General features: G+C 40.2%; 1 protein-coding gene across 3 annotated transcripts in view; it reads right to left on the bottom strand.

Annotated features, from left to right (window-relative positions):
- Positions 1-18,110, bottom strand: part of si:dkey-178k16.1 (band 4.1-like protein 1) — a 43,816-nt gene extending 25,706 nt beyond the window's left edge. For all 3 annotated transcript variants that reach the window (XM_055049390.1, XM_055049391.1, XM_055049392.1), the window contains exons 1-3: positions 17,877-18,110; positions 3,057-3,145; positions 2,365-2,514 (exon numbers count right to left, since the gene is read on the bottom strand). In XM_055049390.1, the coding sequence (XP_054905365.1) occupies positions 2,365-2,514; positions 3,057-3,128 (222 nt within the window). In that variant the 5' untranslated portion in view covers positions 3,129-3,145; positions 17,877-18,110. The remainder of the gene's footprint in view (positions 1-2,364; positions 2,515-3,056; positions 3,146-17,876) is intronic.
- Between the last annotated feature and the right edge of the window lie 6,423 nt (positions 18,111-24,533).

Genomic DNA, 24,533 nt, shown 5'->3' with positions numbered 1-24,533 from the left:
AGTTAAGGCTTTAAGAGTGAATCTGGCAGCTTTGTGAGGCATCCACAGGATCTTGAAAACACCCCCCTCCCCAAACCCCACATGGCATCCTGACATCCCTCACAATTCATTTCTGTTGACAAGATTCATTTTCTTCAGCTCTCAGTCACAACGAACATGTGGCTGGCTGTGAAATTCAAATAAACTGAAAGCAGAGAGTATGGTGAGCTGCAATCTCCCTGTTTAGACACAATGAGGCTATAGCATGGAGTCACGATTTATGGAAGCTTGGGATTGCTTAGTTAAGCTTTCCATCCCCCATATTCCAGTTGATGAGAACAGCAATGCTACAGCATTTTCATCCTCTGAATAACACTGCTCTGATCCTCAAGCTAAGGTTTCTGACACATGCACTTGCTTCTTATATGCCAGAGAGAACTGGACGTCATGACAGCTCAAATGCTACATATGCATCTTAATAAAATTACAAATTTAGAGACAAATACCTGAGAAAAATACTAAAATAAATGAAGGAGGAAAAGGCTTTCAAATTTAAAAACACCACACTAACTCTCAAATATGGTGGTGGAAGCATCATGTTCATGAATTCAGAAATTGATGGTGAGACTAGTGCACAAGAATGTCGGGACAATGAAAACTGTGGAGTACTTTCAAATTCTTCAACTAAAGATCAACCTAATGTTTTGATCAGGGATCTGCAACCTGTGGCTGCAGATCTCTGCAGGTGGATCTTTGAACCTTCCACAGTGGCTTGGAATAATTTTGCTAAAAAAGTGCAGAACCAACTTTTTTTTTTTTAAATTAGAGATATTACAAATACACAATCCAATGAATTTATACTACAGAATGACAAGTACAAGCCTTTTACCATGCTTAAGCATATTTAATGCTACTAAGACTCAAACTGGAACCGTGTTGTCAGATCATACTAAGCTTGAGCTTTAAGTGTGGTTGAGCAAAACAAAGAAATGTGTGGAAACACACATCGTGGTCTCAGTCGAGTGAACAAGCTTGTCCCGGTGTGTCGCCTACGGTTCCACAGAACACGTTGGGCTGCTGTGGTCTGACAGGCCCAAGCTGGGCTCGCTCTGGCGGGCTTACAACCCTTGACTTTCCTGGGGCAACCTCACCAAGTGGGTTAGGTGCCCTCCCTGGCACCTTGGTCGTTATGAGTTCCAGCTAGGAATAAAGTCTTGGGCCCCGGGCTTTGCCTCGAAGAGGGAGATGGTTAGGTGGTTAGGTCAGGCGTGTCAGAGCCTTATCTCCCAACCTGTGGTTCTTAAGCCAGGGAGCCAGTCCACCCCGGTGCATATTGCTGCCCTGGGGTGGTGCCTACACCTGACTGCCTGAGGCGGTCGCAGGCTTCTGGGACCTTGTCCACCTGTTCTCTGTTGCTCTCAGGTGTCGAGTGCTGCAGGCTTTCTACTGTTCTAACCACTCACCGCTCACTCACATACACACACTCAACCCAAAGACAGTTACTGCTACACAGATGGTCACACGCACATGCCCATGCACTGACGCACAAATAATCAAAATTGTTGAAGGTCATACAAACACATGTTAGTATTACAGTAAAGTGGTTGTCTACTGCAATACTAGATGCAGTCTTGATTTAATAAAAAAAAATTTACAATCCCGTCTATAGATATCCATTTTGTAGCATAAGACTGCCCCGGCACTAAATATCAATATCAAATAAAATGCCAAGGCAGGATGCATAAAAAAATAAAATTAAATTAAAAAAAAGATGAGCACACACACACACACACACACACACACACACACATTATAAGCCAAATTCAGAAACAGTCTGAAGATGTTGCAATACAACATATTTTCTCATCTGAAAGACCGTAATTATTTCATATCATTTTAGGATTTACAAGTGAAAGGTCAGTTGAGAAGATACATCAGCCCCGTTTTTTTCTCCTCTATCAGTTGTTTTTAAATCTGTTCCTTTTCTCCAAAATAAAAAATGCTTTGAATGGTTGGAAAAGCTTTTTATCCAGGCTCATCTTTTATCTGTAAGACAGCCTGCTGGTCAGTTTAACTGTGTTCAAGTTATGGTGGCTGTGTGTCTTGATAAGCAGTGAACCACCTCTGTGACACAGAAAATCTTCAAGTATCTCACAAAGCTTTAAATTCTGCTGCAATACAACAACGGTCGGTGACCTTAGATTTTAATCTGAGTCTTCACATAAGTGTTTCATTTAAGATTCCTGATCCAAGTAAGTGGATTATATCAGAAAATCCCCTAATCCTAACCCCACCCTTTGTAGAAGTTATTTTTTTAATTGATTTTTAAAAGAAAATGCATATATTAAGGTCAATGTCATGTCTAAATTAAGTGGGCAGCCATACCTCAACTGCAGTGTCGTACTCCGAGCCGTCAAGGAGAGTCACTTTGACAGGGACAGTCTTGAGCCGTTTGGTCGTTTTCTGGGGCGACCTGGACGCTTTGCTGGGGGTTTTCTCTGAGCTATCATCCAGTTCGCCCTGGTCCTCAGGAACCTGGGAGAGAGAAGACACACCTGAGAAAAACAACAGGGATCCAACACTATTCATCTAAATACAGTAACTTGAAAAAATATTTTTTACATCTTGAACTATTGAACATTTTGATGTACCACAACCATAATCTGGCTAGGTGTCTTCGTCGAATTTTATGTGACAGACCTACAGCTAAAAAAAATGTGTTGAAAACAATTGCACTGTACCCTTCAAATCGTGTTTTTTTTTTTTTTTACTTTATACTCATCCACCACATTGGTCTTTTGCATAAAATCCAAATTTTTGAAGTTAATGTGAAAAAACTTCATGGGGAAATTAAATTTTGATTTGCATAAAGTGTTAAGTATTTCTCCCAGCAAACAATTTGGTCTTAGTCATAAAAGATGAATAGCAAACGCCTGGAAAGGTCAGCCACTGCTTTAAGATGCTAGTTATTGGCACTGACAGAAAGGGCGAGCTGTCTTGCATATCAACTAGAAAGCTGGAAGGGCCCTAAGTGATTGAGACGACTACAGCTGCCGTGAGTTAGACAATGCGCCCACCTGATTGGTCCTCCTGGCGTCACCCTCCATTGCCGTCTTCATCTCCCCTGCCAAAATCGCCTCCGTTGTCATAGAAATGGATTACAGCCCTGCGAACGCACAAACACATATAAAAAAAAACATAAACAGTCAACATCAACTCTTTTCCAGCGTCCCTAAAATCAGTGTGAAGCTTTTAGTGCTGTGGAAAGTCAAATCGTCCGACGAGCTCAATTAGACTCGAGACCCGTGAGCCAAATGCTTTCACATCAACAGACAGCTCAGTGAGTCTTGACTTCCACTGACATTTGGTGGTGGAATGACTCGCGGCAGAGACTATACCTGTAGCGACAACTGGTTCAATTTCCTCTACAGCCGACAGCTACTACTGGAGAGGCTTTAATTATCCCGTAACGCTATCTGGTATTGGTCTCCTAATATATCTGTGGTCATTGCATTGTGCGCCTAGCTAAAGTGTATAGCTCAGTCGGGCCTGGCTTGCAGCCTCCCACAGGAGCACTCAGCTTGAAGAGCGCTGGCTTCAGGACGCTCTTTTCTCTCGCTCGTAAAGGAGATAGCATAAATTACATCAGCCTGAGAGCCCTGCAGCAGCACACTGAGATAGAGAATGAAAGGAAGACCTAGAGGAAAGAGAGGACACCAGGAATGTGTCTAAGGATGAGACAAGAGAATAGAGGGAACAGCTTTAGTCGAAGAAGACGAGAGTTTAAGAAGCATAAGATTGTTGCGACACGCCGGAAAGGAGGAGACGGAGGCGGCTTATCATTGAAGGTGACCAGACTCTTGGACAGCAGTGTTGCTCCAGGTTACACGCAAAAAAAAAAAAAAAAAAAAAAGGCTGATATTCAGAATCGCTTTTATGGGCCAAAGAAATGAATTATGCCAGATAAAGGGCCAAAACAAATTTAGCATTTCAACAAAAGGTGAAGAAAGGGTCACGGGCTTTAGGGAGTTTTTAAATACTGCTGTGTGAAGATATTTTACATCTCAGAGATTCCCATTAAACTTAAATGCTTCCAATTGTCAAATTTGAACGTCACACACAGATAACCTAAATTGATACAACACATGGTTATGAAATGAGGATTTTATTAATAAAGGGAAAAGAGTCATCCAAACTAAACTGGCCCTGTGATAAAACACAAGAACACAAAAACGTGTCTGACGTTGACCAAAAAAACACTTTTAATGTCCCCAAGATGTTAAAAAAATGCATCCTGGGGACCGGAAACCTTGGTAGAATTGAAAAAAACATATGTTCTCTACTACAAAATAGTAAGGGATAATGTCCCGTCATTAGTGATCTCAAGCATGCTTGAGTATGCACCAGGAACTTGACCGAAAGCACAACAAAATAAAATCACTTCCAAATGGCTAAAAAAAAAGACAAATTGTGGTTTTGACATGGTCTATTCAAACTCCAGACTGAAATCTGATTCACTATAGAGCATCATTTTTAGAAGCTTATTGCTAAAAGTGTTAATTCTTAAAGAAAAAAAGTGGGTCAAAAGCCCTCCACAAAAATATAAAGGCTAAATACCAATTCTAGCAAATCACACCATGGCAGAGGAATGAGGAACAACCAGCTGTTAGCCATAGGGTGCTATTACTTGTTCACATAGGAACAGGATGGTTTTAGTATCTTTTTCTCTTAATATAACATTATTTAAAAAAGTGAAAACAAAACAATTTAAGTACTTTACCCTACGTTTGCTAGTAGAAATGTTTCAAGTCGAACAATATATCTCAACATTTAGAAATTCTTCATATTTGTAACATCTTGTTACAAACATCAAACTTTGGTGCTCCATTATTCCTACAGTACATGTTTGTTCTGGTAAGCTCAAGTTTCCTCATCATTACCTAAATATTTATTAAAGGCATGAAAAGGAACCATGACTAATTACACTTAATCTTCTTAAATGACTGGTTCCTGCTAAAACATTTTGTTAAGCAACATAAATTTTCTGCATCAGTGTGCATCATTAGTTTACAGTCAACGATGATGTAAAGTGGCCACCCACTAGTTGTCTTTTCCATAATGTCCCAACTTTTCCACTCCAGCCAGTGGGAAAGATATCAATTAGGAGTCATGCAGCGCTTCTTTTAGCTGGAGCTCCCAGTGTGAGTGCGACACAATAAGTAAAGCTCGGCTTCACACCTGGTCCACGTGACAGAATTTTCAAAGAAAAGCCGTACAACCACATTATTTTTCAATCAAGCCTGACAAATGTGTCAGCGGGTTATGTTTTAAAGCGCTGGGTAAGTTTACAGTTTTTGTTGACACACACTGCCATCGCATGTACAGGCACGTCTCAGAGAATGAAAATGTTGGGAAGTAATTTCAAATTTTTGTCACTAAATTGAGAAAGTGAAACTCAAACTTTATATTTCCTGTACACGTTGAGTTAAAGATTTCAAGCTTTTATGTTTTATAATTTTCAGAGTTATGGCAAACGAATAGTAAAAATCCAAAATTCGGTCACAAAATTAGAATATTACACCATTTTTAAAAAATTATTTTGTGTATTATGCATACACCATCATGGGGAGGACTGCTGACTTGACAAATATCAAGAATGAGGATAAGGCTTTGAAGGTAATTGTAAGGTAAGTAGGTTGTTCACATTCAGTCATATCCACAGAAAGTTGAGTGAAAGGAAAAAGTGCAACAGGAATAACCCAAAGGACTATCATATAAAATTATGTATCTTGATAGAGTCATCAAGCTACATTATGTACAAAGTCTGCATAAAAGAAAATCTGAACTTAAATTTTAGGTGCAGTTCAAATCAAAAGTAGTGGATGGTAAAAAAAAAAAACAACAACTTTCAAATAAACATTTCAGAGAAGAGACAAATAGGGTAAATAATTAGATTTATATAATGGCCAGTAAGAGTTTGTCAACAATAACACAGCATGGTATTTTTTTTTCTTAAAGAGGATGCCCCAATTAAAATATTTTTTCATTAACCTGTTTTTGTTTGTTTGTTTGTAGTTTACAGGGCTGTAGCACAGCGTGCCTTTACTTTCATGATGAATCAGTTTTTAGTTTGCTACATCAAAGCTGAGAGCGCTCTGGCTCCTGAAAGGCAGCAGATGCCACTCTTCAGATTTCCTTCGCAACTTTAAAGAGCCTGTTTGATTAATTTATTTTTGGAATAACATAATTAGCTGCAAATCACTATGATTCTTACAAATGAAAGTCGGTTCCACACAGAGATTTAGAACATTTCTGATGCCGATTACAGAACCCCCCTTTTTTTTCTGAAGACTGATATATTTAGGAAATGGGGAAGCAACAAGCCAACATTAAGACCGAACATTGAGAAAGTGCCATGTTTATTTATTTATGTGAGACTGAGTCAGTGGTCAACAGTCTGTGAACATATTTTCCAAGTCCCTCAAATGATTCTCACTTAGATCCGAGTCTGGACTTTAACTGGTTCATTCTAACTTGACTATGCTTTCATCTAAACCCTTCCATTGTTGCTCTGACTCAATGTTTCGGGTCATTGTTTTCGAAGCTCCAGCCCAGAGCGTCAAATGGTCCACTTTGCCCTGCATTTACCTCAGTCCATCGTTTTTGACACTGACGAGGGCTTCTCAGTCCTGCTAAGGTAAAGCATTATCACAGCATGATACTGCCACCCCCATGTTTGACAGTGGTAATGGTCTCTTCAAGGTGTTGTGTCAGTTACCCATCACCCATTTAAAAAAAGCCAGAGAAAAATCTAAATTCTGAAGGGATTGAAACGCGCAGTTTACCAATTAAATGGTTTTTGTAGCCAATTGGTTGCATTCAATGTTGTGCCGATTCACCACATATCAATAAAAAAACTTAAAAAAATTATTTATGCAAAGCACTGAATATAAAATGGCAAAAATGTGGTGAGTGGCAGAGGCAATGAGTGTAAATTTCAAGTCCATTGTTTAATCGTGACACTTATCTTCGATCTCAACTCTGAACTCTTTACAAGTGGTATAGATATTTTCACTGTAAGACAAGCTTTCATTGTCAACCTCAATGGAGCAGCTGCCAGAACAATGCGCCTGTGAATCTCAACGAGACTCGAGTAAAACCGTCATGACTTCAGAGCTCTCGTTTCACACGTGTCGCAACTGCAAAGTTAATTAATTATTTTATTTTGGGGCCCCTTTATGAGTCAGTCACCGCAGGTCAGTTCTGGTCTCTGCGCAATTAATCGTCTGTGTGAGAGTTAATGGAGTCTGAGACGTGTGAGGTGCCGAAACTCAAAACCCTGGCAACAATCGGGTTCCCGTTAAAAAGGTCTTCTACTGCTAAATTAGCTGGGTTTTCATTTTTGATGACAGTTCTAAATCAGAGATCTGTGATTTGTGAGGTGTTAAAAAGACTTTTAAAAAAAACATCAATCTAGCATGGGAAAGAGTTAAACATGAATAAATTAAGCAGCAAGAGCAGAACCTAGCCTAGTTTACAAAAAGGTTAATGACAGCAGTGCCTTACCCAGTCAAAGCTAACAGACTGTAAACATTACAGTTTGACCCATTGAGACAATGAGCGGACATTGAACCTCACGCCTTCCAGCTTTTGTGGCTCCTGTTCGTTTTATTAGGCTTTTGAGAAAATTAAGAAATTCTCCTCAGACAGACACTGGCCAAGCTAGAAAAGCTAAGCTAAAATTTTCAGATGATAGGATTCTAACAAAGATAGGATAAATGAACAGAGCACTCCAACTGTTTCGGTTTTTCAATGTTTTCTGTGAAGCTGATTTTTAACCATCATTAGAAGGCAATGCACCAGTTAATAGTCTTGGCCACTTTATTAGGTACATGCAAATCATCTAATCACACAGCAGCAACTCAACAAATTTAGGCTCCTAGTTGCAGGTACAGACCACACGACCATTAGAATACAGCGGATAAGTAGATCAAATAATCAAATCATTACAACCAAAGTATGTGCAATGCACCCGTGAATGCATAATGTGTCCAGCCTTGAATCAGATGGACTTGGGTTTTCATGTTTTGCACTGAATGTTGGTGTTTTGAGAAAATGGCTAACATATTTCAAAGCATTATAATTTCACTCCACAGAATAAATATGCTCACATTATTTTTTTTTCCCTGTTATATTATGGAACTGCAAAATAATAAAAAATAAATAAAAAAACAACAACACTGATTTATATTGAGCCAATCTACATCTTTATCACAGATGCCAACAAATCAAAACGGTGCTCTCTCTTGAATAACTCAAGCAAAATATCTGCATAATCTGTAGCTCCTGGCCATGTTTAGAGTAAATATCTGCTTATATGCAAGGATATACATCCCATAAGTCACTCTGGATGGGAGTAAGCATGAGTCACTTCCCCCTCCTCCTGTGTTGACTCTCTCTGTATAGGAGTGCACAGATGGTCCCACACTGGTGTATACTTTAAAGCTTTTTTCCCACCTCGTTTCACATCGGTACAGTGTCTTTTACAGTCAAGGAAATCGTCTCTTCACATCAATTATTTCTGCTTCCTGTGATTTAGCACCATGCAACCAGGCCTAACTACTGCACAGGGCTACAATTAGCCCTATGCCTATAAATATTAGATTTGTTTTTTGATCAGTCACATTTATTTCATTTTTTATTTTTGCCAAGCCTATGTATTACCACTACAGATGCACCTTGTGCAGCCCTCAGTACAGTAAAGTATTGACACCCTCCTAGGTTTAGTTCTGAATACTTTCTCAAATAGTCAAGTCTGTTTATCTAGCGTTTGCCCCACAATACATGAAATCATTATTTAAAAACAGGTTTTAACTCAGGTCACCTTGGTCTGATATTAAAATTTGTTTGATCTGAAATATTTAGGAACGTCAAAAAAGGAAATATGGCTTCTCTTGTAAATTTACACATTAATCATTTTCTGTAACAGCTGCTGTCTATAATCATCTGTAAAGTCTGTTAACCACTCACTCAAAAAAAAAAAAATGGCTTCCAACTGCAGGAGTCTCCACGAACATAAAGAAACAGACTGCGCCCAATATGGTGCAACAAAACCGTCATTGTCTGCAACAGGCCAGGTTAGATATACTGCCAGATAGTAAAACACATGATGGCTGATCATCTGGGGCAAAATAATGTCAATGATGCATCATTTACTAGAGGCTTGCCTGAGCACATTTGTCTTCATGTCATTTCTCAAACAAAGACTCTGTCAGTTAGGAGGCCCCCCAAAATTGATGTGTCTACAGGCAGCCGTCACTTGCCCACAGGCCCATCCTTCATCAGTGAAATGGTGGGAGAAATTTGTCAAATGCAGCATTTCAAAAAATATGTCACAGCAGAGCACGAGTACCACATGTATATAACAGCTTGTAGATATTTCTCACCTCTCTTAACACAGAGTGCTGTCAGGAAACAGTGCATGTGTTGCTAAACTAAAGTGTTTGTCTCCTTGCACAGTTGATTGGTGAAGGAAAATAAGACTGTTGCGCACGTGTGAGAGGCAAGTGGCGTCTGCAGACGCAAGTCGACAGCCTATTCTACCGTTGTCACAGAACAACCGTTTGAAAAACATTTCGATTCCCAAATTGTTCTGAAAACTTCATTTGTTCAACTGTGCTGCATTTTAAACAATGCAGGATTTTATCAAAGATCAAAAACAGTAAGCCAGCAGAGATCCTAAAATATCCCATATTCATTTTATTAAATTTAGATCTCTCATCTGCATATCCAACCGACTGGATGCAGCTGACTGATTCAGATTACCACATTTAGATCAAAGCTCCTGTCTGAATAAGTAAGGATGAGTATTTGCTATAAAAAAAACTCATCAGAAGAGTGTTTTTATAGCAGATACTCATCTATATCTAATGATATAGGTAAATATCATAAACATAGTATCAACTAAATTACTACCACAATATAAGTCGCCTATTATATGAACTAATTACTGAAAATTTCTCCTCATGTAATCTCTGACTTTCACATCTCTGTTTTATAATCAGCTTCTCTTGCTTATGTTCTAAGCATCCAGTTCATCAATCCTGACAGCTCAGTGAACCCAGATGAACTCTGGTAGGGAGGGGTGGGGTAATATGACTGTAGAGATGTCCTTGTTCAAGATAAACCAAATACAAACATTCATTAAACCTGTGGCCCTCAGCAGTTTTCGAAGGGGACCGAGTAGTACAACTAACTCTTAAATTACCGTAAACAAGATAAATTGTATGACATGGAAATCAATGAGGCTTCAACCTTCCAGGGAAAGTTCCAGGTAGCTAGGCTGATTTTACTCAGACTAGCTACCTGTAAAATGCTGAATGCAAAAAATATTCAGCATTGGTCATTATATTTCAGCATTTTGAATACTTTGTAGTCCTTTTATAATCGCAAACGAGACGACAGTTTGAGTGATGACTGGACTTAGCATTATCTGCTTCATTACCACCTGGAGCAAAAGAAGGTGGGGAAATTGTGCACATTAAAAGCGCTAGAGCAGGAAGTTTGAGGTGGGTCACTGTAAAGTTGAGCTAATCTGATTAAAACAAATCAGACAGTGAAATCCCTTAAAAAATGAGCTGTCAGAACGCATGATTTGATTTATGAGACTAATATCCAAAATGTTAATGAGCTCATAAGTGAAAGAGCAAACATCTTCAGCACTGTCTCACAAAGTAATTCTTGCATCCATTTCATAAAATAAATGGTGTTGGGACATGTAACAAGATCGGGGAAACATGGACTCGCAAAATGGATAAGACAAGAAATGACTTGCAACTGCTTATGGTCTCCACAAACTAGTGCTCTCACTGCTAAGACCTCATTGGCACATGCAAACTTATGTTCACCCTATTATGGGTCACCTCACTCAAATATACATTTTTTGTCACATCTTCTTCATGGGCGCTAGCTAGCTGGCTGTTGATTAAGAAGAGAGGAAGAAAACAAAACTGAACTGAAAAAGAAAAGGCGACTGGTCATCAGGAAATCAATGCTTGTTTTTCTTTGTCCTCAAATTTCCATGAGTAATAAATCAAACACACCTTTTCACTGCAAACTACGAGCATCTCTGCCTGAGCTGCAGCAAATTCTTGGTCAATGAAAGCATTAATCAAAAAGATACGAAGTTGGAAGCTGCCATTAACTCCGTGCAATGTTGTAAAACATTTTAGAGAATCCAAGATTACTGTGCACAAAGTTATCACGACAGTCAGTAATTTGTATGCACTAATGTAACAGGGGACAACAATTGCCATTTGCTGAAATAATTCAAGTCTGCATTCATCAATTACAAGTACAGAAATTACAAAAATGTATTTGTGAGTCCCCGCAAAGAAAGTGAAATTCAACTCCGAAGACTGTTGCTTTAAGTTACCACAATTTATTTGATCAAATGCATTAATACTTTTATATAAAGCCAATTTCAAACTGGAGAGGTACTTATTCACCATTTATTCCAATTTTGAACATTACTATTCACAAAATTATTAAATATTAAGTGTTTAAATTATCATAACCGTACATAATGGAGGTTATATTTCTGACAACAGAAAACTTGTTGGTGATCCAAAATGGCCCCGAAATATTGCACCATTTTACGTTTCAAGCCGTCATCAGATCTCATCTGGTGGTTAAAAAAGGTATCAGAAATCTTACCAAGCAATTTTACAGTGGATAAAATGATAATGTGAGTGTGCAGACATTAAGTGCTTGTTTATTAGAAACATTACCAACTGATAGAACAAGTCAGCAATTTGTGATTGAAGGAAATCATTAAAAATGTATAATATTCATGAGCATCCTTTAACTGAGGACAAAAGAGGCGTTTCCTGCATACTCGCAGTAAAACAGCTCCTTCTTACACTTCAGTGTTTTATTAGCAACCTTCACTTTCAAAGTCAAATGGGAAGAAAAGCTTCACTCTAAACCAGTGACAGGAAAATGACAGGCGCCATGCTGTGCTGGCAGCATGCCCCCCGCCCCACCCACCCTCCTTTTCTGACCAAAGTCGGGAGTGACGCCACCAACAATACTTAACACAAAGACATGAGACGAGCCTGTTTAATATGCAGTTGCCATGGGAACTCCAGCCTAACATCGTCTGTCAAGCATATCAAAATAAGATAAAGAAAATAACAAGAGAGTTAGAGAGAAGAGCCTGTGGGGATTTATTTGGCGGGCTGACACATACACATGTGTGAAAGAGGGAGAAAGAGGTGAACCATCACACGGCACCGTGCTGAAGGATGTGACAGTTCATGCAGAGATCGGCACACAGATGTGACAAGGTGGAGACAGTGGTGCTGGTATGAAGATGACCAAAAGATATTATAAAAGATTGTAATTTTGAATAGATAAAACATTTTTGAAACAACCGAACAATATGTCTGACAGTGTTTAGAGTAAACAGATGCTGTTCAAGGATCAGTTAGAATAAAAAAATGGCTACAAACCAATTAAAACAAAAGGATACATTGGAATTGGTTGTGTATAATTAGCCGTTTCATTTACAACATCATCATAACTAACAAGACTTAGGTTGAAGCAGACAACCACTCCTTCAGTCTCATAGCAGAAAGCGAATCTAGTCAGACTCCACAATAAATAGGTTGATAAACATGTCTGCCTTTTTTCCAAGGTAAGTTAGAGACATGAAAATGAATTCAATCCTTGAGATTTGAGACTTGTTTACATAGTATCTTTGCCTCAAAACAGTTTCATATTATAAAAGAATTTTCTATGTAAAATGAGATGAACAATACATCTGTTTAAACTAAATTCACTAAATATGAAGCGGCTGCCACTTATAATAATCATGCCATTATTTTTTAAATATTATTTCCCCTGATTTCAGTCAGGATTACCCAAATTATTTCAGTTTTATAAAAGCCTAGATGATGGAAGAAAGAATTTTTGCACTTTTTTTTTGTTTTCACCTTAATTTGTATGAATTGAGATTACTATGCCTTTAAACATATTTGAAAAAAAGTTTAAATAATGTTCCTTTGTTGGAAACTAATGGGTTAATTCAGAGCATTTTTGGTAATTTGAGATTTTGAATTTGAAAGCCGTTAGATCAGGAAATTAAATAATCAGTGAAGAAGTTAAAGTTGTGATGCAAACAGGTTGTCCAACGAGAGTGTGAGTTAACAGTCACTAAAGTTGCTTAAGAGCAAGAAAGTAAATCTTGCGGAGCAGTCAACACAAAGCTCCGAGAGCGTGAGCAAAGCAACGTGCAAACCTGACCTGTTACACCAGTTTCGTCTTGGGAAATGGGACAAAAATTCCAGCAAACTATTGTAAGAAACTAGAGGGAGAATATCCAAAAATAATAACAATTAAATAGACATACAGTTTAAAAGGAAATTCTACCAATACTTAAATAATGTGTTGATGGATGTTAAAAATACTCTCTCTCAGGTTTAGAAAAAATAATAATGTTTGGTAATTTTAAAACATGAAGCACCACAAACTCAGGGACCCAGGAGAAAAACTTTAGATTTTAACTCTGGTTGCATTTTGTAACAGTAAACTATGAATAGATTAACAAAAATTGCTTCAAATATTCTGTCGTTAAGACATGAAATCTAAGAAATTTGACATACATTTGCATTCAGTCCTTGCTTTGGTCAGAGAAGAGCAAATTTATGTGAAAATGGAACAAAATGACACATGATCTGTTATAGAGGCAGATATCTGCTTTTCCTGTACAATACAACAAAAAAAATGGAAAAATTAAGAAGTGTTATTTGATGGCAAACTCGAAGGTAATCCAATCATTTGACTCAGCAATGGCTGATTCTTTGAAATACAATTTTAAAGCTTTAAGTATCTTAACTTCATTGCTTACATGAAAAACAATCAAATCAATATTCTTTCCAAATGTTTGTGGAGTGAAAAACAAAATTCCATCCAAATAAAAATATTTCCATCTGCGCTTTAAAAATCCAGTCAGATCTGAAGCAGTGTCTCGTAGATTTGGGGTCCGGTTATCTTCGTGCAGGTTTGAACATGATGTAGAGACTTTGACAGGCTTGCTGAACGGGATCGTTCCTGTGATGATGATTATTGCGCTTTTGAAGCTTCAAAAAGCTGAAAGGAAAATTATCCCATTATGAAAAAGTTCCCTCCACAACAACTGGATAAGTTAAAGGCATTCTTACTGTAAGTGGTTTTTATACAAAGGAAACATAAGATTTTGTTTGAAGATATCTAGACTTGTTTCTCAGATGTGAAACAAGATTCTTTGAAGAGAGGAACCCGTCACTGACTTGTATCAGAGCATTTAGGACAGAAGAGGATGGAAAGGAAAAGGACTCTGCAGAATCCATCAGCTAAGGTTCACCTTATCTGTTAAACAGGGAGCAGTGGGATGCAGTGGGCATGCTGCCAGTGGAACTGGGTCATTGGTGTTTATTGATAATGTGGCTGCCGATGGGAGTGGAATTATACTTTCTGAAGTATGTAAGAAGGCATCAGAGTCCGAACGAACCCAGATCAATGTGCAACGATTACCTGAGAAATCTACCTAGTTCCAAATATTTTTTTTTTCACTTATTTTTTTCACAACTGCCAGCAGAATTTTCCACAAGTAGGAGCTTAATAAAGACTTATTTTTTTGTTATCTTAAAGAATTTTAAAGACAGATCATTTAGCATTGCGGCATCTGAAAATAAAACATCTAATCTTACAAAATCAACTTTACTTTTCTCTAAAAATGTGAATCCAGCAACACCAATTTTAGAAACACAGTTTTTATGCAACGCAGTCAACTCCTATCCTCTCATACGCACTGAAAGCTATTACTTTTACTTCCATTCACTATGATGGGTATCAGCAATCACGTTGATATTCTTCAGAAAAAAATAAAATAAAATCCATTACTGCAGGTGTTAAAAACTGAGTGTCTCATCTTTGTGATAGCATGTGATTGGCCGTATAAACATTCCTGTGTCAACCCCATGTTGCCGTTCATAACTTGGGCATGATAATTTGTGCATCATAATGCACAACTGACAGTTTATTACATGCTGTTATCTTTGATATGCCTTTGAAAGCTCCTCTGATTTGAAAGTAATTTGAGTTTATCCAGTGGAGAGCTCCAGATAGGCTCTCTGCTTCAACAAGGTATTACAAATCAATCATAAAATGCCTCCTCAAAGGCCTTGAGGGGGGAACTGTATTAAGGTTGCCTTACCTTAAACAAGCATGGTCGCTGAATTATTATGCAAAACAAAGCTGCCTTCTGAGAATATATTGGCTGGAATGTCGATTGCACTCTACCCTTGCCTGGAAAATTGAAGCGCATCACTGCCTGCGTACATCTACCATATAATTATCTGACTAAGTTTGACCAAGTAGTTCAAAGAATGCATGCCGTTAAAAGACACAGTGCTTTTTCATCTAAACTAGCAAAGGGTTCTGAGAAAGGAGCACCACTCTGTCTGCACCTCCATAATGAACATCGGAGAGGTTAAAAGTGGAGCAGGTGAAAGGAAAAATGAGATGGGAGGATGCACAGAGAGTTCAGAGGCATAGATGGACAGATGGATGGATTTCAGATCTAATTTGCCCCCCCCCCCCCACCCCTCCGCCTCCCGCCCTTGATCTCCTTCTCCTTTTTTCTGACTGCCTCAACAAACTCGGGAGTCTGGGAGATAGTGTGGCCTGTGGTGAGGCTGCAAAGGAGCCAGATACTCGAGGGCTTGCAGTCTGTTTGCCTTAGAGGAGAATGAACAAAAGGGGGCATCAGTGATGAGAACCGACAAGTCCACTTGTTTGTGCAGTAAATGTGGAAACACAAACTGCTGGATGCCCAAACCGAACGTGCTCTGCTACTTCACGTTATTTAATGAAACATGCTTTGTTGCCGTACCTTTCGAAAATGCAGCTTAAAGTATTATCTGTTAAGCGAATGATAATTATTCACATGTCATAAAACTGATAATACAATACTTGGTACATGAGAGATATATTTAATGATTGGTTATGTTACCATCTCAACTTGTGTCTGCCACTTGACTAGTACTGCCTCCTAAAAACAGATTTTGATTCTCTATTGGAGCCTTAAAGAATTTATAATGTTAAGCTGGAACTATAACCAGCTTATCTTTTTTCCATCCTTTCTCTTAAGTTTTGACAAAACTGTAATTTATTCTCCTAAAATGTAGCAGAAAATGTTTGCTCTTATTCACCAAACCAAATCAGCTCAGTGAGAACAACCTTTTCCTGTTGACGTTTGGTCAAGATTTCCATCAAAAACCAGAAATAACTTTATAAATTAAGGGTTTAAACATATTTGTTTTCTTTGAAGAGGAAAGCAGAATGATGTGTCAAATGAAAGAATTATATTATACAGTTACAAACAGGACTTTGTGACAGCATACTGTTACAAGTGACCTCTGTTTTAACCACACACACAAACAAAAAAGTTTGATAATTCATTAAACCTTGCTTAAGCTTCGGAGCATCTTTATTACATGGAGCCTTTTTGTCATTTTAGGTCAAGCATATTTAAAAGTTTATGAAGAACATTTTGATAATTATCCCCAAACGTTTTTTAATACAAAGTAAACTATTAAAGGTTTTAGATCGTGTTGGGGTTTTTTCTTACGTCAGAGATCCACAAGTAATTTTTCCAAAACTTTTACTCAAATCTTAAATGAAGTTCATGGAAAAATAATAATAATCAACAAAGGGTTGATTATTGATTGCACCGAGAGAAAAAAAAGATTGCTCTAGATTCATTTTAATTACTACACCATATGCACGATGTTATTACCATAACAACCACCCATGAAAAAATATTGATCATTTAACTGATTTCAACTTGTGGGCTAAATTTCAACCCTGAATTTCTTGGTTTAGTCAAAGTCCCTTATGTAAATCTTCAACTTTTTTTTTTGTTGTTACATTTTGCCAACGTGCCTACTCTTAAAAACCCACTTTGATTAGATTAAAGTGGAGCCCTCACTTGCTCAGGCTTATTAAGCAGCTAATTTGTCATCGTCATTGTCTTCTGGTTTTCCCTGAAAAGCGATCTGATAAATTGGATTATGCATGGTCAGCTCGCCTCGGTTCTTTTCCGCTCCGGCACACACGCACCAGCAGGTTCTTTAAAAAAACTAACTCCGCAAGTTTAAGAGGCTTTCTAAAAAAAAAAAAAAAAAATGACCACCTTTTTCAGACGGCAGCAGTTGACACTCTGAGGAGTCCGAGGGGCCCATGCATGGCCCCTGTGCCACGCCCGCACCAAAACAGCCCCTCTTCAATTAGCCCATTATCTTCAGCATCAGCTGTTAGCTTTTGGCTCTACACAGAGGTTGAGGGGGGAAAAGGGGAAAAACAACAACAAATCCCTTAAGCATAAAACGTTCTCAGAAATAGGGCTGGAGAAATGCAGATCTTTTTCTCTCTCTCTCTCTCTCTCTTCACGCGTTTATAGATTCAGAAAACGATAAAGGTGCACCTGCTTCCTACTGGGCCCCGATAGGCGTGAAATAAAGGATGCGCTCATTCTGTGCTGCTTATTACAACCAGCCTGCCGACCATATTGGCCGCGTTAACGCTGCATGGTAACACCCGCCACATCCGCCCATGGACCTCTAGCCACAAAAGCGATCCCTTTGCACGGAATTAAGAAAGACACACACACACACACAAACACGCACACACACGCACACACACACAAAACGCCCCTTTCAGCAGCAAAGCTCATCACCGGCGCGAGATGCGATCTCTCCTCTTCTCCACCCGTTTCTGCAGAAGTGTCACTTCGCGATAACCGGTTTAGTGCGGCATGCCCCGCACCTTCACAATGCAATTAAAAGCTGCCTTACCTGCCCTGTCAGGTTCGGATGTCAAGGTTCTGGTCATTGAGGTTGCAGGACACCGCCGCCACCGCCCCGGAGAGCACCTTCCTCCCTTTCTGTCTCTCTCTCTCTCTCTCTCTCCCTTTCTGTGTGTGTCTCTGTCTGCCTCTCTCTCTGCCGCGGGGAGATGCAGCGCTGCAGGCTGGGACAGCAGACAGGCACAAGCCGGTAGCGACGGCTAACAATCAGGAGGAGGGCTGGAAGGACAGGAGAGGGGCGTTTTCACGTTGGAGGAAAGGGGAACTCCCAACGTCGTGCGTAACATGCCGTGACACGCCGCGTCGTTAGACCTTCACGGGTTTTTTTTTTGTGGTTTTTTTGGGTCAAGCTCTCTGACGCGAGCTTTCACAGCAAAAGACGCTCCGAAAACTCACATCCTTATTGGCCATTTGCTTCCCTGCTCCTGAAATTGGGAAAAAAAAAATCTATTTTACTCACTTAAGATAATTAAGATGATGGATGAAACATTCATTGTGATTAGTTGTCACATTGCAAAAGTAAATGTAAAGTGGGTAGAAACAGATTCGGGATTGTCCTACCATCCAGTCAAAGTCTAAAATCTGGTGCAACCAATTAAATAGAGGAAGATATGGTATTTTAAAATACTTTTTGAAAACAAATATCTGAAAAATGTGTCAGTCATTTTATTTATCTCCCTGTATTGTCCAAATCCTGAGCAGAAAGACATGATGCTGCCACCGCCATGTTTCTCTGAGAAGTCAGAGAAAATGCCAATAAATAAATAAATAAATAACACATGTTAAGTATAGAAATAAATAAAAACCACAGTCCTTTCACTTCAGACTTAGGAGATAAAAAAAAACAATCCTATCAAAATATACTGATGTTTGTGGTTAGAATGTGACAAAATGTGCAGCACAATGTTGTTTGTTTACGTCTACGTGTTTTTTTGGCATGCCATGTAATGGAATCCCACTGATTATCTGAATACTTCCATATTCATATGCATATGTCGGCCCATCTTTAACTCGAGAGATCCAGGAAGATTTGTCATGTTGCTGCTTACATATAGCAAGCTGTGGGCTGAATGGATGAAGGCTGGGAGCATGATGTATTGCTTCGGTGACTCACAGGAACCTTCTGTGCATGAATGCCCTTTCTGGCGTTCGTGCACAAGTGTTCTGTTGAAATGCAAATATGTATACAGCAAAATCAATTCCTGTCACGCTTCGCTTGCTCTCCTTCAGCTGGATGTGCAGAAAAAATAAAATAAAATCTTATGCCATAGAGAGCGTGAATTCATATTCAGAATATGACAGAATGTGGTAAAACTCTAATAAATTATTGCACACTTTAATGACTACAAACCAATAATTTAAGACATCCATGGATTATTCACTTCACATCAGATCGAAGTTGTTCCAAGTGGAGCTGTGTGACTTCTGTCCACACGGTGGCAGTCACACACCGCCGTCACACTGACAGTCAAAGCAGAGGGGAATGTGCAAGACTTAAATGCATCACTCTCAACAGCAAGCACGTGTTGGATGCCTGAAAGGACTTCTTTCGCTTTGCACCTGCGTTCAGTGATCATTCGTCATATCTTCTGACAGTCTCTGAGAAAACCCTGGACCGCACTCCGTGTGTGAAAAATGTGACAGCAGCAAGTTCTGTCTTTCACATGAAGCATTGTGGCACTTTTGCTGTTATTTTAGACAGAGCACCGCTTCATCTCTACTGTGTTTGATCTGTTGTGTAATGAGACACAAAAATGAGAGTGAACAATAATAATAGTAATAATAATAATAATAATAATAATAATTAAAGCTGCAAGCAGCCTCGAACGGCCCTCGCAGCCAAGCGCCGCTCCGGCCTATTGCCACCGCGGGGTACTAGCAACCGTCGCCTCACGTCAGCCACCACAGAAGCTCTCACGCAGTTATCAGCTCCTGCGCCCGCACCGCGGAAGCTGTTGCTCAGTTTCCATCAACGCTGGCCACGTGCTAACACAGAAGTTGTTGCGCAGTTTCCACGCCCGTCCACCAGGCGGTACGCACTGATGCGTTTGTAGGCGCTCCTTGACGATGCAAAAAATGTGGTGCAGATTCATTGGTTTAGCGAGGAAATATAGCTGGCGGATTAATGTAGGACGCGCAGTGGAGCCAAAATATATTTCAATGCTGTTGTTCTCTTTAGAGGTCAACAAAGGTCATACGTATCCAATTTGGCGTCAGTCGGAAGATCCACGTGTAATTTACAGCCGATCATATGCACATGGCGAAGTACTACAGTTCGTCATTTTTCATCATTTTCAGCTGTGTTTCTAAAGCACTCTATTTCATTGTTGGAGTAATTCTTACTGAATTACTGAAATGGTTTGTAAGAAGTCAGAAAACGCTACATTTACTGCATGATTTAATTCAACAAAAATTATCTGAGACATTTCTATCCTTTTAGAAATTTCATGGCAACGCTCTCACAAAGTTTTCGCGCCCATCCGCCCATGGATCTGTCATTGGTGGAGGAACACTGACACCTACTGGCGAAATACTGATATTGTTGTTCATCCTGTTTATCTGCTGTTTCATTTGTGGAGCAATACTGACCCCAAGTGGCGAATTACTGACATGGTTTATAAACACCAAAAATAGGATCAAAATCTGAACTTCAATCTAAAATGGCCGACTTCCTCTGGGGTTTAGACCATGGCTCCAAGAGACTTTTTTGTAAGTCCTGACATGGTACAAACGTGTACAAAGTTTCGTAATTGTAGACTAAAGCATGGCTTGGGGCTGATCATTTAAAATTTTCTAGGGGGCGCTGTAGAGAAATTAGGCCACACCCTACAAATATTGTGATGGATTCTTGTCAGGGAGTGGATGAAGATCCATCCTTGTGAGTTTGGAGCAGCTGCGCCCAAAAATGTGGAATTGAGAGCCAAATGTATGGCGATGGCGTTACAGGTCACTTCGTCACGCCGCCACGCCCAGCTGCTCCATCGAAGCTGGTCGGGGTTGGAATCCTCAACACACCAACATGTCTTCTGTGTCTGGGCACAGTTTCATGTTGATGAGGTCAAAGGGGTCAGATAGCGACCGTTCAGAGTAAAACATGACACTTCCTTTTCTCAGGGGGCGTGGCCTAAGTGATGTCATCATTCGACCATAGGGTATTGTAGGACACCCGATGATGATCAATCACAGTAACTTTGGTGCCTCTGTGAGTTTCTGTGTAGGAAATATAGCAGTTTATGTTTTTATGGCGTGTAGGTGAACTTTGACCCCTGCTAACCCCCTTTTAGCATTCTCAAAAACTCACCGTTTTGATAACTTTAGATGGGACATGCCTTATTAACGGACTGACCGAGTTTGAAGACGATCAATCAAAATCCCTAGGAGGAGTTCGATCAAATACGGAGGCTGTAAACGGCAAAAATGGGGTCAAAATCTGAACTTCAATCTAAAATGGCCGACTTCCTGTGGGGTTTAGACCATGGCTCCAAGAGACTTTTTTGTAAGTCCTGACAAGGTACACATGTGTACAACGTTTGGTAATTGTAGGTTAAAGCATGGCTTGGGGCTGATCATTTAAAGTTTTCTAGGGGGCGCTATAGAGAAATTAGGCCACGCCCACCAAATATTGTGATGGATTCCTGTCGGGGAGTGGATGAAGATCCATCCTTGTGAGTTTGGAGCAGCTGGGCCTTAAAATGTGTAATTGAGAGCCAAACGTATGGCGATGGCGTTAGAGGTCACTTTGCCACGCCGCCACGCCCACCTGCTCCATCGAATCTGGTCGTGGTTGGAATCCTCAACACACCAACATGTCTTCTGTGTCTGGGCACAGTTTCATGTTGATGAGGTCAAAGGGGTCAGATAGCGACCGTCCACAGTAAAACATGACACTTCCTGTTCTCAGGGGGCGTGGCCTAAGTGATGTCATCATTCGACCATAGGGTATTCTGGGAGACCCGATGATGATCAATCACTCAAACTTTGGTGCCTCTGTGAGTTTCTGTGTAGGAGATATAGCAGTTTATTTTTTATGGGGAGTAGGTGAACTTTGACCCCTGCTAACCCCCTTCAGCATACTCAAAAACTCACCGTTTTGATAACTTTAGATGGGACATGCCTTATGAACAGACTGACGGAGTTTGAAGCCGATCAATGAAAATCCCTAGGAGGAGTTCGATCAAATAGGAAGGCTGTAAACGGCAAAAATGGGTCAAAATCCAAACTTCAATCCAAAATGGCAGACTTCCTGTGGGGTTTAGACCATGGCTCCTAGAGACTTTTTTGTAAGTCCTGACAAGGTACACACGTGTACAAAGTTTCGTATTTGTAGGTTAAAGCATGGCTTGGGGCTGATCATTTAAAGTGTTCTAGGGGGCGCTATAGAGAAATTAGGCCACACCCACCAAATATTGTGATGGATTCCTGTCGGGGAGTAGATGAGGGTCCATCTTTGTGAAATTGGAGCAGCTGGGCCCAAAAATGTGGAATTGAGAGCCAAACGTATGGCGATGGCGTTACAGGTCACTTCGCCACGCCGCCACGCCCACCTGCTCCATCAAAGCTGGTCGGGGTTGGAATCCTCAATACACCAACATGTTTTCTGTGTCTGGGCACAGTTTCATGTTGATGAGGTCAAAGGGGTCAGATAGCGACAGTTCACAGTAAAACATTACACTTCCTGTTCTCAGGGGGCGTGGCCTAAGTGATGTCATCATTCGACCATAGGGTATTGTAGGGCAGCCGATGATGATCAATCACAGTAACTTTGGTGCCTCTGTGAGTTTCTGTGTAGGAGATATATCAGTTTATTTTTTTATGGCGAGTAGGTGAACTTTGACCCTGCTAACCCCCCTTCAGCATACTCAAAAACTCACCGTTTTGATAACTTTAGATGGGACATGCCTTATGAACAGACTGACCGAGTTTGAAGCCGATCAATCGAAATCCCTAGGAGGAGTTCGATCAAATACGAAGGCTGTAAACGGCAAAAATGGGGTGAAAATTTGACCTTCAATCCAAAATGGCTGACTTCCTGTGATACTTGCACTATGACATTAATTGTAAATTTTGAGCATCTTGGGGAGCTCTACAAGTGTACCAAATTTCATGTCTCTACGATGAAGTAAGTGAATAGCAAAGGGTCTTTTGAAAATTTCTAGGTGGCGCTATTGAGCCATTTCTTGTGGAATTTTTGCGACGACTTTAAAATACGTAAATTTGAAACAGGCTTAAGGCCTCCGCCAAGTTTGGTGAGTTTTTGAATATGATAAAGCCCCCAAAAAGCCAATTCATTTGGAGGGAGAATCATAATAATAATAATAATTAAAGCTGCAAGCAGCCTCGAATGGCCCTCGCAGCCAAGCGCCGCTCCGGCCTATTGCCACCGCGGGGTACGAGCAACCGCCGCCTCACGCCAGCCACCACAGAAGCTCTCACGCAGTTTTCAGCTCCTCCGCCCGCACCGCGGAAGCTGTTGCTCAGATTCCATCAACGCTGGCCACGTGCTAACACAGAAGTTGTTGCGCAGTTTCCGCGCCCGTCCACCAGGCGGTACGCACTGATGCATTCGGATGCGCTCCTTGACGATGCAAAAAATGTGGTGCAGATTCATTGGTTAGCGAGGAAATATAGCTGGCGGATTAATGTAGGACGCGCAGTGGAGTCAAAATATATTTCAATGCTGTTGTTCTCTTTAGAGGTCAACAAAGGTCATACGTATCCAATATGGCGTCAGTCGGATGATCCACGTGTCATTTACAGCCGATCATATGCACATGACGAAGTATTACAGTTCGTCATTTTTCATCATTTTCAGCTGTGTTTCTAAAGAACTCTATTTCATTGTTGGAGTAATACTTACTCAGAGTGGCGAATTACTGAAATGGTTTGTAAGAAGTAAGAAAACGCTACATTTACTGCATGATTTAATTCAACAAAAATTATCTGAGACATTTCTATCCTTTTAGAAATTTCATGGCAACGCTCTCACAAAGTTTTCACGCCCATCCGCCCGTGGATCTGTTTGTCATTGGTGGAGGAACACTGACACCTACTGGCGAAATACTGATATTGTTCTTCATTCTGTTTATCTGCTGTTTCATTTGTGGAGCAATACTGACCCCAAGTGGCGAATTACTGAAATGGTTTATAAACGGCAAAAATGGGATCAAAATCTGAACTTCAATCTAAAATGGCTCACTTCCTCTGGGGTTTAGACCATGGCTCCAAGAGACTTTTTTGTAAGTCCTGACAAGGTACACACGTGTACAAAGTTTCGTAATTGTAGGTTAAAGCATGGCTTGGGCTGATCATTTAAATTTTTCTAGGGGGCGCTATAGATAAATTAGGCCACACCCTATAAATATTGTGATGGATTCCTGTCGGGGAGTGGATGAAGATCCATCCTTGTGAGTTTGGAGCAGCTGTGCCCAAAAATGTGGAATTGAGAGCCAAACGTATGGCGATGGCGTTACAGGTCACTTCGCCACGCCGCCACGCCCAGCTGCTCAATCGAAGCTGGTCGGGGTTGGAATCCTCAACACACCAACATGTCTTCTGTGTCTGTGCACAGTTTCATGTTGATGAGGTCAAAGGGGTCAGATAGCGACCGTTCAGAGTAAAACATGACACTTCCTTTTCTCAGGGGGCG

This window comes from Poeciliopsis prolifica, unplaced genomic scaffold (genome assembly GCF_027474105.1).
Source record: "Poeciliopsis prolifica strain line A6 unplaced genomic scaffold, Auburn_PproV2 SCAFFOLD029, whole genome shotgun sequence".
In the NCBI taxonomy this organism is placed as follows: domain Eukaryota; kingdom Metazoa; phylum Chordata; class Actinopteri; order Cyprinodontiformes; family Poeciliidae; genus Poeciliopsis; species Poeciliopsis prolifica.
The sequence above is the reverse complement of the archived record's forward strand: the minus strand, read 5'-3'. Positions and strand labels throughout refer to the sequence as shown.